This window comes from Sebastes umbrosus, chromosome 2 (assembly GCF_015220745.1).
Source record: "Sebastes umbrosus isolate fSebUmb1 chromosome 2, fSebUmb1.pri, whole genome shotgun sequence".
In the NCBI taxonomy this organism is placed as follows: Eukaryota; Metazoa; Chordata; class Actinopteri; order Perciformes; family Sebastidae; genus Sebastes; species Sebastes umbrosus.
The window spans coordinates 17,391,795-17,408,707 of NC_051270.1; the positions used below are offsets into that span (position 1 = coordinate 17,391,795).

At 37.4% G+C, this 16,913-nt stretch overlaps 1 protein-coding gene across 4 annotated transcripts in view; it reads left to right on the plus strand.

The window, feature by feature from the left end:
* The window catches only part of rufy2 (RUN and FYVE domain containing 2), a 32,911-nt gene extending 18,353 nt beyond the window's left edge, over window positions 1-14,558 (plus strand). For 2 of the 4 annotated variants that reach the window (XM_037794489.1, XM_037794500.1), the window contains exons 9-20: window positions 150-219; window positions 506-607; window positions 763-879; window positions 975-1,067; window positions 3,239-3,313; window positions 3,416-3,513; window positions 9,268-9,387; window positions 9,720-9,849; window positions 10,016-10,110; window positions 11,474-11,522; window positions 11,742-11,822; window positions 12,168-12,311. In XM_037794489.1, coding sequence (XP_037650417.1) covers window positions 150-219; window positions 506-607; window positions 763-879; window positions 975-1,067; window positions 3,239-3,313; window positions 3,416-3,513; window positions 9,268-9,387; window positions 9,720-9,849; window positions 10,016-10,110; window positions 11,474-11,522; window positions 11,742-11,822; window positions 12,168-12,311 — 1,174 coding nt within the window. Of the gene's footprint in view, window positions 1-149; window positions 220-505; window positions 608-762; window positions 880-974; window positions 1,068-3,238; window positions 3,314-3,415; window positions 3,514-5,639; window positions 6,545-9,267; window positions 9,388-9,719; window positions 9,850-10,015; window positions 10,111-11,473; window positions 11,523-11,741; window positions 11,823-12,167 lie in introns of those variants that run through there. The other 2 variants (XM_037794478.1, XM_037794511.1) reach the window with 2 other exon arrangements.
* The last annotated feature ends 2,355 nt before the right edge of the window (window positions 14,559-16,913 follow it).

The window sequence follows — 16,913 nt, forward strand, 5'->3', positions numbered from 1 at the left end:
TTTAAGTTTTTTTAACACCTCAGTTGTGAATTGTGACACAACTACTCTAATCCCATCCCCATATTCTGAAAAAATGTTTGCACAATAAAATCAGTGAGACTGAAAATGTTGATTATAATTTCTGTGTTTGTGTGTGTTTGTGTGTCTAGCTCCACAGTTCATGGTCTTCAGGGCAGAGTGGACAATCTGGAGAAGTCCAATACTAAACTCATAGAGGAGGTGAGAACCACCCTCAACATATCTGTGTATTAGATTTAAACCTCAGAGTTTAAGTGCACATCTCTACATCATGACTGAAGTGCCTTTGCTATGTTACACTAGTCACAACAGGATTATAATTTCATTTGGATCCACCTCCTTTTGTCTGTTACATGTGATCTTAGAATCTGATGTGATAATTTAGCCAAACATGTTTTGATGAAATCAGTGTAAGCATTACTGTCAAACTGTTCTTGGTGATCAACTAAATTATTCTGTGTCTTTGTACACGTGTTTGTATGTGCAGTTAGCCATAGCAAAGAACAACATCATCAAACTGCAGGAAGAAAACCAGCAGCTGAGGAGTGAAAACAGCCTTATTCTGCTGAAGGCACAGCAACATTTAGAGGTACACAGTCACACATGCACAAACACAAAATTACAAAAATATATTGCTGTCTTAAAACACAAAGAAACATTCATTTGGTAATTTTTTTGCCAAAACTAAAACCATGATAGCATGACATGGCTGACATCTTCTTCCCGTTTATGTTATTTATCTAGGTAACCCAAGGCGATGCGACAGTGGAGAGAGATACATACAAACAGTCGCGTCAAGGTTTGGATGAGATGTACAGTGAGGCTCAAAGGCAACTGAAGGAGGAGTGTCAGCTCAGACAGGTGAGACTGTGACTGCTTGTGTGTGAGTGTAAAATATACACGGTGACAGCATATTAACAGATTATTTACTGTACATGTATGTGGTTTATTGTTAGGATGTGGAGAATGAGCTGGTTGTTCAGATGTCGATGAAACAGGAAATGGAGCTGGCCATGAAACTTCTGGAAAAAGATATTCATGAAAAGCAGGTTAGCCTACATTTTCCTTTTCCATCTGGTTATCACTTCACTCTGTCTTCCTTTGTGAACACTGATCTATTTATAAAACATCTCAAGAGCTTAAAGTAGACAAAATGTAAACAAAAGGAAAGACTTTAAAATAAAAGACATTTAGTAGTGTTCAGTATTATACAGAATGACTTACAATGAATACACAAATACAAAAGAGTCATAAAACATAAAGATTCAACAATGTACAAAGAGACAAGGGTTTATATAAGGGCTATCAAAGTTAACACGATAATAACGCTTTAACGCAAATTTGTTTTAATGCCACTAATTTAATTAATTTAATATATTAACACATTAACGGAACCTGCAGTTTTTAGGTTGTAGCGGGCTCCAAACTTATGCTACATTTTGACAAGGAAAAACTGCCTTTGCCATTTTCAGAGGGGTCCCTTGACCTCTGACCTCAAGATATGTGAATGAAAATGGGTTCTATGGGTACCCACGAGTCTCCCCTTTACAGACATGCCCACTTTATGATAATCACATGCAGTTTGGGGCAAGTCATAGTCTTATCTTTTATACTAAATGCAGTACCTGTGAGGGTTTCTGGAAATTATTTGTCATTGTTTTGTGTTGTTGATTGATTTCTAATAATAAAAACATACATTTGCATTAAGCAAGCTTATTTGCCCACTCCCATGTTTAGAGGATTATTAAATACTTGGCAAATCTCCCTTTAAGGTACATTTTGAACAACTAAAAAATGTGCAATTAATCTCGATTAATTATGGACAATCATGCGATTAATCGCCATTAAATATTTTAATCGATTGAGAGCCCTATTTTATGCTTGATTTGCATATTATGAGAATTGTTAATGGTGAGTTTTAATCAATACCAATACCGATGAGAAAGGCCCAGTCAGTAATTTTTGAGATATGTATTTAGACTCAAACAGTTAAAATGATGATAATAAGATTGATGTGGTTGCTCTTCAGACATAATGTCATCAAAATGAGAGAGCACATGATAACAAGCCCTTTGGGGGCACAAACTAAAAATATAGCACCAGCCCAGTGAGCCCACACTTTGCTCACATGGAGCAGTAATACCTTGCCAGCTCCTGTGTCTGTTTCTCTCTGGGAGCCCTGCCAGCGTCAGGCCTTGCACCACCAACATGTGAACTCTTCTACATAAACACCACCAGCTGACATTTGTAGCCAAGCTGTGACATACAGCAGCAGCATCACAGGCTGCTGGGATTATTAAAAACAACATCAGGTGAATCAGCTGTCAGACTGGAGAGCAATGTCAGCATCATTATTGCACAGGGCCATGGGGTGTGTGACATGGGAACATTTGTATCATGCATTGTGACATACAGTTTGTCCTAAATATATATTTCAGCTTGTGATGATGTTGTTGTAAAGAATTATTCTGTAACACTTAAAGCACTCTGACTAACCACACAAAATACTGATGTAGTAGTCAACGAATTAGGAGACATTGATACCTTAACACAGGAAACCAGGAGTTGAGAATGTCTCTACAAATGGTGATAGCACACAGAATATATACTTTTTCCAGGACAGAGAAAACCTCTTGTATTGGTTAACTTACTTTACTTATTCTTAGTTATCATCGTTCTGACTAATTGGTAAGCAGCCAGTCAGTCAGTGTGTGCTGACCACACATTAACATGAAACCTTCATGCGTCCTTCATGCCATGATATAATGTTTACACACACATCCAAATAAGGAACCAAGGTATTTTTACAACATGGGCCCCTTCAGGACAGCAGACGAAGGGAAAAACAATCTAACTGTACTTAGGAAAAGGGTGAACCAATTCAATAAATGATTAACTTTAAAAATTACTTCCACAATGTATATACACATGAATATGAGTAAGCCCCAAAATTGGCCAGTAGTTATCACTATGTATGTATGTATGTAGTGCTGAGTATAATTTTGTACAAACCCCCAGTGAATAAATGATTTGAGAGGATGAATAGATTCAAAAATAAACATAATAATAAAGCCCTTCAATGACTGAATGAATGGATGAAAGAAGAGCATGCTAAATTACAGTGAAACTGCTGTAGGGAATTAGAAATAGTCATATGACAGTGTGACGTCAGTCAATACAGGATCAGAACACCACTGAAGTCTTTGTTTCTCATCAACAGGACACACTGATTGGACTGAGACATCAACTGGATGAAGTCAAAGTCATCAATGTAGAGATGTACCAGAAGATGCAGGTACAAACACACATATCCTCACCTGGTTGTTCTCTTATCATACACAGTACACACCCATACTGTACGTATTACTGTTACTTATAACTCATTCTCATGCGTTAGTCGTCTGATGAGGAGATGCAGAAGAAGAACGACGTGATCACTCGTCTGGAGGAGAAGACCAATCAGATCACTGCCACCATGAAGCAGCTGGAGCAAAGGTGAGACACGCTACCTATAAAGGAACAGCACGCACTAACCAAAACGGCAAAATCACTTTGTCCCATGTGTCTTCTCAGTCCCTCCTTCAAACTACAGTCTTTGTTGTTAAAACCTTTGAACTGTAGTCTTTCTTTGATTTACCAAAACAGAATAAAAAACATAAACATAATCCCCCTTTAGCAAAGTAAGTTTGACATCCCTGAGACCCTTTTAAACCAAAACGATATAAGAAATCACAAAAAAATGACTATTTCTCTGCCCAAGATCACCAAACATGTTGTCATTAGGTGTCATTTTTCTAGACCAGATGAAGATGTTGTTAATAATTACTAAAAAGCACGGAATTATTAATAGTTGTGCATGGTGTAGTTTGAGGCCCTGCAGAAGAGAACTGGGGGAAAACATGGGGGAATATGATTTGAGTCTTCTTCCTCGTCACTGTTTCAGGGTTTCTCGTAGGAACTTGGTTCGGAGGATTAATAAGCCTGTCATTGGCTGAGCTGAGTCTCACTTTGATATAATTAGTCACTACCTTTGTTATGTGAAATGACATTTCATTTGTTCATGGTTTTATTTAATAGAAGTGTATTTATTCCTTTTGATGTTAGCAAAGGCGGTCTTAATTCAGTGGAAGCGGCCCGCAACTTTTTCATAAAATGGCAAATTGATGCAAGTGTTTGCATGTTAAATCTAAACATTATAAACACACTGTTGAAACAAAATAGCTCACTTTTATTGTCCTGTGAAAACCTTCAAAATTTCCAAAATGTCAAACATTTTGGGAAACAAGAAACTGTCATATTTTAGGTGTGTTTTTTTTTTGTTGCATAATTCAAAAGCCTTTTTCTTAGTACATAAGTCGCCAAAATGTAAGATACAAAGCTTTTACTTTACAGAGACCTGGCAGGGTTTGCGTTTGCCCGAGAGATTCAATTTTATAATTTATACTAAAATTACCCAATGCAAGACCACCTCCACTTGCATCACAACATCATAAAAATATAATACATTTCTATGAAATAAAACATTAACCTTTAGGGGAAAAGAAAAGAAGCACCATTTCCCACAGTGTATTGAATATATTGTTTAGGCCATCACCTACCAACTAAACTGATTACAAGATGAGACACGTCAGGATTTGCTAAACTAGTTCCTTGGGGAAACCCTGCAATCCTTAATTTATCATGTCTAATAAATTACCCTGCTGATATTTCCATTCATGCTAAGTTCTCTTGGTCACCGCTGCACCACAATCAGTGTATAGTGCTCCATATTTCCATATCAGTCATTATGAGACCTGCTGGTTCATTGGTGCCTTATTAGTATCCCTCCTCACCTCATCGTCTATCAGTCAACACGATCCATCCCTCCCCTCTCCCCTCCCATTGGTTTAAATCTGTTCCATCCTATTTGTGATTGGTTGTGAATGTTTTTTGCTGCTCTAAAGGTGTATTTTACAGTAGGCTGGTAGGACACAAACCCCGGTTACACTTGTTATTTTCAGTGGGAGGTTTGTGTTGTTGTGGCTGAAAAATCTAATGAAGAAGTAAAAAGTGTCCTGACAGAGCCACTGTTTCAAATTATTTACCAGCCAATTAGACATAATTCTTCCCCTCAGACCTTCACATGTTGTCTACTTTAGAGAGATCAGGCTTAAATATCTAATGTTCATAGTATTCGATGTCTGTGCACACTTCACCTGAAAATTCCACTTTTTCTCTGATCTAGTTATATTCATCTATCTGTCCACATTACCTTTCCGTGCTTGTCGTCCCACCTCTTCTCATTACTCATACGCTTACTGTGGAGGGAAATATATCCAGACTGAAGAAATTTGACGACATTGGCAGCCTGAAATCAGATTTCTGTGTTTTAATGCCTTTCATTTACACTTACTGCTGTGCTTGTGATGTTAAAAGTCACTTAAAGTGTTCAGTGTAACCGGGGCCACTTAGAAGACTGATGTATTGACATCCTTTCTTCCTTCCTTCCTTTCTTTCCTCCTTCTTTCCTCCCTTCTGTTCGTCTCTTTTATACCATCCATCCAATCATCCATCCATCCGTTTTGCTCCCTTGAAACCACGTTTCATTGATTTCCTGATTTTATCCCTGCTCCTCTGTGCAGTGATAAGGATCTGCTAAGTCAGACCAGAACGCTTGCTATGTCATTTGTTAAGTGTGCCAGCACAGACACAGAGCACCAGTACAAGCTAGTCAAGGACATCTCCTTCTGAGGACAAACATGTACATACCCACGCACATGCAGACACATGATTGCTTATGACTGAATGAATAAACAGACTTAACTTCGAGGAACATTTTTGCACACAATATTCAGATGGTTTAATGGCCGGATAGCAGCCACAGAATCAGGTGAAACTGGAATGCATGATTTGGTCCTTTAGTTACTGAAACATCATCATCACCAGCAGAGTGCTGGGATTCATAGAGGCCACTGCGACATGTTTCATGATTTTTAGTTAAATCCTCCTCAGACAACTTTGCTGGGTTTGCTCTGAATGTCCTGGTTTAGCCGGTCAGAGAACTGTGTGAATATTACATTGATTATACTTTAATAGAAACATTATGAATTAATCGTACACTACTTTATCTATTCACTCACATGCTCAGGCGTGTACACATACATACATATGCTACACATTCTTCCTGTCTCCAGTAGTCAGTTTATATGCAGTAACACTGACAGTAAGATAGTTGACTCCGAGATGTAATAATAGGGTCGTTGTTGTTGTTGTTCACATTGAGTTAGAATGAGTGTAGTGGGCATTCCTACTTGAATCACAACGACTTTACATGGCAGCACCCAGAGCCACTGGTTACCAGAGTTGAGTCACTGTAGTATTTAGGGAGAAATTATTAGGGTGGGGAAGAGGTAGCTAAACAGTCTGTTTAACTTTTTTAATAATCAAACCCTTTTTATTAATATTTTTTTTAGGGCTGTAAGTCTATTCAAATATTTAATCGTGATTAATCACATGATTATCCATAGTTAAACATGATTGATTGCAAATTAATCGCACATTTTTTTTATCTGTTCAAAATGTACCTTAAAGGGAGATTTGTCAAGTGTTTAATAATCATATCAACAAGGGAGTGGGCAAATATGCTTGCTTTATGTAGGGGTATATTTATTATTGGAAATCAATGACAATTATTGTCCAGAAACCCTCACAGGTACTGCATTTAGCATAAAAGATATGCTCAAATCATAACATGGCAAACTCAAGCCCAACAGGCCACAACAGCTGTCATGACTTGTCTATGACTTGCCCCAAACTGCATGTGATTATAATAAAGTGGGCATGTCTGTAAAGGGGAGACTCGTGGGTACCCATAGAACCCATTTTTATTCACATATTTTGAGGTCAGAGGTCAAGGGACTCCTTTGAATATGGCAATGCCAGTTTTTCCTCGCCAAAATTTAGCGTAAGTTTGGATTTTTTAAGCAAAAGCTCTCACTGTCACTTTATATGACATTTGTTTGGACACCTTTGAATTTACTGTAGTTTTGTTTTTTAAGATGCAGAATAAAGTGACAAACAACGGGCTCAATGGAGGGATAGCATTCAGTCACTAAAGACACTCCCAACACTCTCCCAAAAGTTCAGACTGCCGTCCCCTCGTACTGTCCCTTAGCGACATCCATGTTGGCTCTGCAGAGATTGTTGAGTAACTTGTGATTCAAAACTATCATACAACCTAGACAAACTGTTTCTACAGCAGCCTGCATTGCATCACAGTCAGTCAGTGGTGTTCACTACAGATGTTTAGTCAGACAGGAGTTTTGCTTGTGCAGCCTCCTGCTTTTAATTTGTTGCCAGTTTGCTCTGCATGTGTTGCAACTCCTGAACTGCTTCTGACTGGCTGTGATGACCCTCGTGGTGTCTGAAATCAGTCCCTTGTTCACTCACTACTCTCTTTATAATACACACTCAGTAGTTCACTCTATAGTGAGCAGTAAATTAAGATTTCAGACACTTACGAACCATTGGGCCTCATGCAAGAACATTTTCATATTCTTGTCTTAACTTTCTCTTACTTTTTTTCGTGCTGTGGGCTCATGCAGGTGTGTCACGTCAGATTCAGCAAACGCTCCTAATTTCATTTAAGATCTTCACATTGATATTGTAGTGTTATACAATAGCATCGATGGCCAATTTAAATGAATGATGATATCGTTAAGGCTGTCTGAATACATTTAGAATTATATTATAATTTGAATAGCAGAGTCAAACAGGATAATGTCAACATAATTATGTGATTTATATAGGATTTTCAAACAAAAAAATTGCTTCAAAGTAATACAATATACAATCAATTAGTGAAAAACTTGACTCCTACAAGTCTGGACCTCTCGAGAATTGTGTTTGTATCTAAGAGAAAATTCAAAATATGAGAAAATTGGTAAATGCGACAAGTTCTCCTAAACCAATTGTACAAGCCACTTCAGAACAAATCTGTTCGTACGTTCTTGCATGAGGTCATTGTTATTTTGCATCATCACTGACAGGTGACGTTATAAAGAGGAAAGTAGGACACATGCCATGGGATGCTACTTTTTTCGTTCCATTGTTGTAATTTTTGAGGACGCTATATAGTGGATTTCACACTCTATTAAAATGTTAGAGGGTAAATATTGTGCACTCTATCGTAAAAAAGGGAGTGATTTTGGACACAGCACGCCTCCTTCTTGCACAGATCTAACTAAACTGAAAATTGTAAGGTTGAGTCAAGTTTTGCAGATGTATACAGCTCAGTGGGACCAGCAGCTTTAGCTCAATTCACGTGCTTTGTTTCTGCAGAACAGACAGAACTGAGCCAAGTGTAAAGAATTATAGATGCACAGCTGTAAACCTCTGGAGCTTTTCTCAAGGGAACTTGAATGTGTTGTTGTGTCTCGTCTCGGCATATTTATTGACTTTTGTGATAGATCAGGAAGTAATCATTCTACCTATTCTAACTCCATGTTCATAGTACTGTAACTCCTATCAATTTGTAGAAGAATAAACACTCAGTTGAAAACTCACAACTACTGTCTTCTACCACCGTGACCAATAAAGTTAGATGTTTTGAAAGTGTTGGGTGTGGTTTGAGTTTTTAGCCACGTTCAGAGTGCTCTTAACAGGTAGACACTGGAGCTCTAAATCAACAGTTGCTGTAAATCAGGGTGTTGTGGGATAATCCTCCTCGTTGTTCAAGTATCTAACATGGCTCAACAAGTTCTAAAACGTCATTAAAATACTCATATCCCCAAAACACGCTACGAAAGGTTCCTATCTGTACACTTTTGGGTGAAAAACAATGAAATTGGCATATTTTTCATACTCAAAATGTGATCTAAAAAGACAACTCTGTCTGAGTGCATTCAGTTAGCTATCTTTTTTTCTTGTCCATTCAGTTGCTTTAAGGCGGTTTTCCCTCGTTGTTTCATTATACGTCTCTGTAATCCTTACTGTTCTGTTTTAAACCCCTCAATTCTTCATCCCTGGTTGCAATCTTTCTAAGTCTTACTCTCTGGTGTTGTAACAAAGAAAACACCACCCTTCACCCCAACCTAATTCATCTATCCTCAGCCATCCCTCCTTCATGTTTCCACCCCGAAACCTCAGTCCCTTACCCGTCATCCTCCTCCTGTCTTCCTCAATTATTTTTTGTCCCTCTCCCTCCATACTCCGCCCCCCCAGTTTTTTCTCTCCATGGCCCTGAGTTTGTCCCTGGTTATAATGGTGCAGATTACAGGAGGCAGAGAGGCACCGCACCTCGGCCGAGGAGGGAACCAGACGCTTCAAGTTGGACTTTGCTAACAAGGCCGACAGCCTGCAGCGGCAGATCGAACACAGAGAAAGGCAACTGTAAGCAAAACCCCTCCAAAGACTGATTGGCACACACATACATACATACATGAACACTTAATCTAGATAATCTGTGGCGCTCAGAGTGAGACACAACATAGTAAATACACCATAAGCTGCATGTTAACCCAGCTGTTGTTAATAAAGCTGTTCTCTCTTGAACTGAAACTGTCATAGCCTTAATTCATGAAACTAGAACCAGTAAATCACAATTAAAACACATACAAACCAGTGTGCCCAAACATAATCTCAGTATATCCCTTTCTGTGTCTCTTGTTTGTCATCTTTATTCTTGATATTGGTGTATATACATGTTTGTGGTGTGACTGTAGCCAGCAGCTGGACACGGACCTGAAGATAGAGAGGGAGTGGAGGCAGACGTTACAAAACGATCTAAACAGAGAGAGGGATACGGTTTCTCAGCTCAGCACAGAGGCGCTGCAGATCAACGGACTAAAGAAGGTAAAAAGACGTAGAAAGAAACGTACCTACATATGTATGTGATCTTGTATAGTATGTTTTATTACAGTATACAGCTATTTATGTGTGACAGCATTTGCAGAATATGATCTAATTTGATCAGGTGCACGTCCTCTGTTTTGTGTTTTTAATGTTTGTTTTTTCCTAGGAGTTCCATCGTCTCCAGGATGAAAACAGTCAGCTGAAGACCATCTGTGAGGACCAAGAACAAGCTCTCGAGGAACTAGGCTCCAAACTCAGCGAGTATGTACAGTATGCTTTAATTCAAACATGTCTGCACTATCATCAAGCTGTATTTACAGACAGTAAAAGGCTCTAACCTCAGATGTAATGTCTTATGTTAGATTTTAAATGCTCAATTCAATTGTAGAAGTTTTTCTAATGTATTTCAAATGTTCTTTGTATGTAATTTTTAGAGAAACAAAAAAAATGGCTTTTGCTGGCTTTTAAAACATTTATTCTAATAGGAGTTCAGTTGTTTTCATCATCATATGAATTCCAGGTAAAAATAATTATAATAATAATAAATAATAATTTAATCTTAATGCGATATCTCAGGAAAGCCTTGAGGGAATTTAACTGTAAAGCAAGGAATCTCCGTCTTTCTGTATGTTCTTCGCATATCTCGAGAACCGCTCATCCGATCGACTTCACACTTGGCAGTTGTATTGCTCGGGACCAAAGAGTCCCAATGGTGCAAAATGTTCAATATTAATAGACTTTGACTAAACAAGCGACCAGCGCTCTGTGCACTAGCAGGGGAGGGCTTCAGGGCTTCAAGGCTCTGCAGATCGAGCATCTCGTCTGCTGCAGCCTACCGGGAGCCAAGCAATCGGCCCATTCTGATTGGGTACAGGCTCTGAACGAACACACCACCAATGGGCACCGCACTAGTTTCTTCAAATTTGGCACAAACGTCCACTTGGATTTCAAGGATGAACTGATTAGATTTTGGTGGTCAAAGGTCACTGTGACCTCACGTCTGTTCCATTCTTATATATGCAATATTTCAGGTACGCCTGCAGGGAATTTCATTATATCTGGCATACACATTAATTATATTTTAATGGCATACTTTAACATTTTTGACATTTTTTATGGTATGCTATATTATGACTTTTTTATATCATACTATACTATAACATTTTTATGCCTCTGCGCTGGCAATAGTCAGGGCGGGGGCCATTATGTTTGGGGTTGTGCGTCCCTCAGTACATCCCATTTTTCTGAACACGATATCTCAGGAACGCCTTGAGCGAATATCTTCCAATTTGGCATAAACATCCACTTGGACTCAAGGATTAGATCTTGGTGGTCAAAGGTCAAGATCACTGTGACCTCACAAAACTTCTTTTTGGCCATACCTCAAGAATTCATATAATAATTAGGACAAAATCATACAAGATGAAATGATGAAGTGATGACGTTTTGGACAGACGTGGATGTAAACTGCAACTTGACTGGTTGGCGGAGGCATACAACCGTGAGGCGGTAATTCTAGTTTAATAATTCATTCAGAAAGGAAAGATGACAAAAGAAAAAAAGGTTTGATGACCTGAGGTGGTTGATTTCCTTTACCTAGCAGTTTTATTCTTTTTGTCATCAGATCCAAACTGAAGATTGAAGACATCAAAGAAGCCAACAAAGCTCTTCAGGTAACGTAACCATGAGTTACAGAGATACAAATAGCAGAAAAAAGTCTTTAATCTAAACCTAATCTAAACTCCATCATTAAGATGATAAATTAGATAAGATTTTATTAAAAAGAGCAGAAAAAACATATAGCACTAATGATTTTGGATTAGTGAAGTGTTGTAACGTCTATAATGTAAAGTTAAGGTGAAATTGAGATTTCCTGTGCTGTGTTGTTGCAGGGGGGTCAGGTTTGGTTGAAGGACAAGGATGCCAGCCACTGTAAGCTGTGTGAGAAGGAGTTCTCCATCTCGAGACGAAAGGTCAGTCAACAAATCACCACATATAAGAAATGATGTGTTCCCACATCTGAAATCCAGACATGGTCAAAACTAGTAATGTACTGGAAATCATCTGAGGGCCCCTGATATGTTATTGAGGATGATAGTAATGCACATCCTTTTTGCATCAATAAATGCCAACTGATTTGAAAGCTTTTCCATTCTGATTCACTTCCTGTTTTGACAAACTATTTTATGGCCGGTCTCTCCTGGGAAAAATCATCTCACGTGCAGGAAGTAATTTGTTTTAGTTTGCAGCAGGAACAGCATTTTAAATGGAATAAATGAGTACTAATACTCTTAGTCTGTCTTTCTCTCTCTCTCCAGCACCACTGTAGGAACTGTGGGGAGATTTTCTGTAACAGCTGCTCCGACAATGAGCTCCCTCTGCCCGCCTCGCCAAAACCAGTCAGAGTGTGCGACACCTGCCACGCCCTCCTCCTCCAGCGATGCTCCTCCAATCCAACGTGAAGGAGCCCCACAGTGCTGTCGTGACTGCTTCAAACAATCTGAGATGAGACTCATAAATCCCCATCCTCCGGTCCTCTGTAAGATCCATCTCCCAACTTGTCTCAACACACCGTATGCTGCTAGAAATGGACCGTGTGCATGAACATTTAGTACATTTCTATTTGTCTTCATTTACTGGTTGGAAAAGTCCCTCATAGACAAAATGAGGGGCGTCTGCATCATTCTGACCCGTCTTTGTTTGACGTCACTACTTTTTTTTGCAGATGCTCTGCTAGTGTACATTAAAACATCGTCTCTTGTTATCTGAGACAGAGGAAGAGGCAGAACGGTCCACATGGGCCAACATGTCTTACTTGGAAATCAAAGGAGTGAAAATCTTTGGTCTGCTTTAATATAAACAATCATTATCCTAAATATACATCAGTTATATTTACAGCATATTTAGATATCAATGACCTTTAACAGAGAGGGAGTCATGCGAAACACAACTGTCTGACCGAGCTCTGCTATGAAAGGAGGAACGACTTTACTATGAACTGAAAGTGAAACTGCACTGACTGTGATGAGCACTACTGCAGCTTAAATGCAGATTCTCAACCAAACTTCCAGTCTTATTTAGTATTGCATCATTATAATGTATGTATCAAGCCTCAAACTGTATACAGTACGTGTATAGCCAAACAGATGAGATTCTATAATTTATACATACAGTACAGTATTGTGGCCTTGTTACTGAGTCTGACTGCAAAGCACCCTCTTTTTGAGTGAAATGAACACACATTTACACAGGCACAAACGATCAAGTCAACCTGACAGGTTGGATTCAACTTTATTAGATACTAGACTGAAATATAAACTTTATATACAGTATTTCTGTTTAAGTGGCCGTGAGAACTGGTCTCATTTTTCTCTCCCTGTTTTAATTTTTTTACGGAGAAACATGGGAATATATTTTGACAATGAAACTTTTCTGCAAACTAATTCCAGGAACGTCCGCAGCTCCAAGCAGATTTTGTTCTGCTGACACTATGACCAGACTAGTTCCCCCTCGAGGCTGTGACTTTCAAAGGAACTGAAAATCTGTTTTTTTTTTAACAACGTTGCTGCCGTTTGTGCCTGTGGAAATGCAGTGAATATTACTCACTTGTGCTTCTTGTTGCCAAAATGAGCCCTAGATTTCTACAGAGAGGATTTCTGTAGAGAGAAATATTTCAAAGGAGCAACACTAGCCAATACTAGCCAAACACAGGCATTCTAGACTAAAGGCACATTTCACTGTTTGTTTGAGACACTAATGCAGTGGATGCTGCTTTGACCAAGAAGAGCAACAGATGCCGTCATTTCTGGTGACAGATTGAAGCCAGATTTCCTAAATGGCTCTTTAGTTGATGAACCACTGACGGCTAGCTTACAACATGACCACTTCACTGACTAGTTAGTGGTTGTTTAAGAACATACTTGCACACTTATGATACCATACCCACGAAGTATGTTTGAGCACATGCCAATCCTATATTACCTGTAATATCGATTCATTTGAGAGTATTTATATTTGATTTTGTGTTTTATGCACATTCATTTTTACTTTCAGAAGTCTGGGGAACTTGTTTGAGCTTTCCCAGTTCACTTGAAGTTAGTTGTAATCTGAGCAGATGGAGACTTTATAGAAGAACCACACTTGACTGCTGCTCCATTCCTGAGAGGGAACATTTGAAACTGAACCATTTTTGTTCCTTTTTTTTTTTTTTAAATGTGTCTTTGTTGTCAAACTAATGCTGATGACTGTAAAGTACAGTCTTCAGTGACGGGTTACGATACGAGCTCCACTGCACATTCTGGTTTTGTACTTGTATACAATGTTTACAACCTGTGACTTTTCAAGAACTGGAAGTATTCATTCCCATCAAGAGATGAAACAGGCCTGAGTTCATTTCAATATGTGTTTTTTATTGTTTCAAATATTTAAAAACTCACCAATTTATCATATCATTAAGTATTACAGACAAACATTTCTGAAATGCACCCAGGCCTAAAACCTTTTTGTACAGTGTCACTCTTACAAATCTCCCAGCCTTCAATGGGACTTGTACAGTGTAGATACCACTGTATGTTGTATATACATAATGTTGATAATCACTGTGGCCCTTTAGCTTACTAAATCCTGCCAGTTTAATATTAACTCTATTGCCAACAGTATGTTGCCTTGACTGTGTAGCATTTTCTGATTAAATCACGTTACAAACACAATCGTTCGTGTTGTTTATTGTCATTTTAATGTTTGAACTTTCTCCGCTGAACATTTACTGTCGTTGCACTGTTGGGTCTTTTTCTGCTTGTGTCCCGCTGAAGTCAGCTACCTCTAGTTTTGTTTCTCGTTTAAACACCTCATAAGCAGAGGAGTCATTTATTTTTATTTTTTAAATTCTGATGTATTCACAACCTTGACATAAATACCTCTTCAAATGTGATGTCAGAGTCAGGGAGACAGAATGATAATTAAATATAAAATGTATTAGACAAAATGTACAACAGCTGTATAAGCTATTTTACAGCTCAAATATAGACTTTATTTTACTTCTATTCTTTGAATATAATGTCAAACTTAGTTTTAAATTCTGTAATAAACTGTGAAAACATTCATAAAAAACACACTGGCTCACATTTATTAAACTTTAAACCAGGAAAACTGATCTGAAATCCAGTTTCAAACAGTATATTACAGAGTGGTCAAATGATCTACTGAAAATTAGTTTAAAACAGAATAAACTGAGATTTTATTTTTTTAAATCAGAATTTCTTACCTAGATATGCTTGTAATGTTTTGATGTTGCTTCTCAATGCTCCACCTCCTAAAGAGCATCATTCACCTCAACTGATTAGGTTCAGAGTGACCGTGCTCCGTCCCAACAGTACCACAAAATTATTATTTTCTGCTATACTATGATATTTTTTATGGCATACTATAGGCTACTAAGACTTTTTTACAGCATACTATACTATAACTATTTTATGACAATTATGGCATTTAGGCCTACTATGTAAGAGCCAGTTTTGGTTTTTGTTTGGGTAAATGGTCAAAACGATATTGCCATCTAGTGGTGACCTTTTGTAGACCATGGAAAGTTGTAGGACTACAAATCCCATGGTGCCCAGCCAATTAATGGAGTCAGGTCCAGGTGTGGGAAATTCATGACGTAAGACGCCGACAAGACAGCTCTCAACCAACGTGAAGACAATCTTAGTTTGCTCATCTTTTTATTGGGTTTTGCCTCTTTGATTTGATTGATGTAAAGGCCTATTTGTGTTTTGTAACAACCTTGATTTATTTTCGATTAACCGAACGAGCGATTCAACATTGATCCAAACCAAACAAATCACCACAACCGTGAGTAGAGAAAGACAAATAACTTGAAATTGTTGGAAATGTTTTTATCTACCTCTGCCATCAGTGTGTGTGTGTGTGTGTGTGTGTGTGAATGGGAGAATGCGGTTTGAGTGGTTGGAAGAAAGTTCAAAATTCTAAATGTAAAAAAAATAATATTTCATTAAAGTATTTCATAAAAAGTCATATTATAGAAGTCGAACAATTTCATGAAAAAAGGTCACAGTATAATATGTTGAAAAATGTCATGAAAAAAGTCATAATGTATGTTAAAAAATGTCATAAAAAGTTTACTTGACTTTTTTTATTACTTTTTTCGAAATACAATACTATGACTTTTCTTCATCACTTTATTCGACATACTACACCATGACTTTTTTATCACTTTATTCGACATACTATACTGTGACTTTTTTATCACTTTTTTTCGACATACTATACTACGACTTTTTTTTCATGAAAATTTCAGACACTTTACTATGACATTTTTTCATGAAAAATTTCGACCTACTATACTACGACTTTTTTTCCATAAAAATTTTCGACATACTATACTATGGCTTTTTTTCATAAAATGTTTCGACATACTATACGATTACTTTTTTAGTATAGTATGTCAGAAAAAAGAGTCCTAGTATAGTACTTCGAAAAAAGTGATAAAAGTCATACTATAGTTTGTCCAAAAACGTCATAGTATAGTGTGCCGAAAAACTTGATAAAAAAAAGTTTAGTTTGTCGAAAAAAAAAGTATAGAAAAAAGTTATATAGTATGTCGGAAAAAGGTAATAAAAAAGTCATAGTATGTTGAAAAAAGAGTAAAAAAAAAAAAAGTCTTATATTCTATGTTGAAAAAAAAGTCATGGTATAGTATGTCAAAAAATAAATCATATTATAGTATGTCGAAAAAACAGTCAAAACAGTCATAGTACAGTTCGTTGAAAAAAATGTCAAAAAATAAATCATAGTATATCGAAAAAACTTAAAACAAAATCATAGTATATATAGTATGTCATAAAAAGTCATATAGTGTCGAAAAATGTCATGAAAAAAAAGTCATAGTATAGTATGTTGAAAAAAAAGTCATAGTATAGTATGTCGAACAATGTCATGACAAAATGTCACAGTATAGTATGTTGAAAGGGGTCATAAAAAGTCGTAGTATAGTTTTTTGAAAAAGTCAGAATAGTTTGTCTATACTATGATTTTGACATTTTTTTATG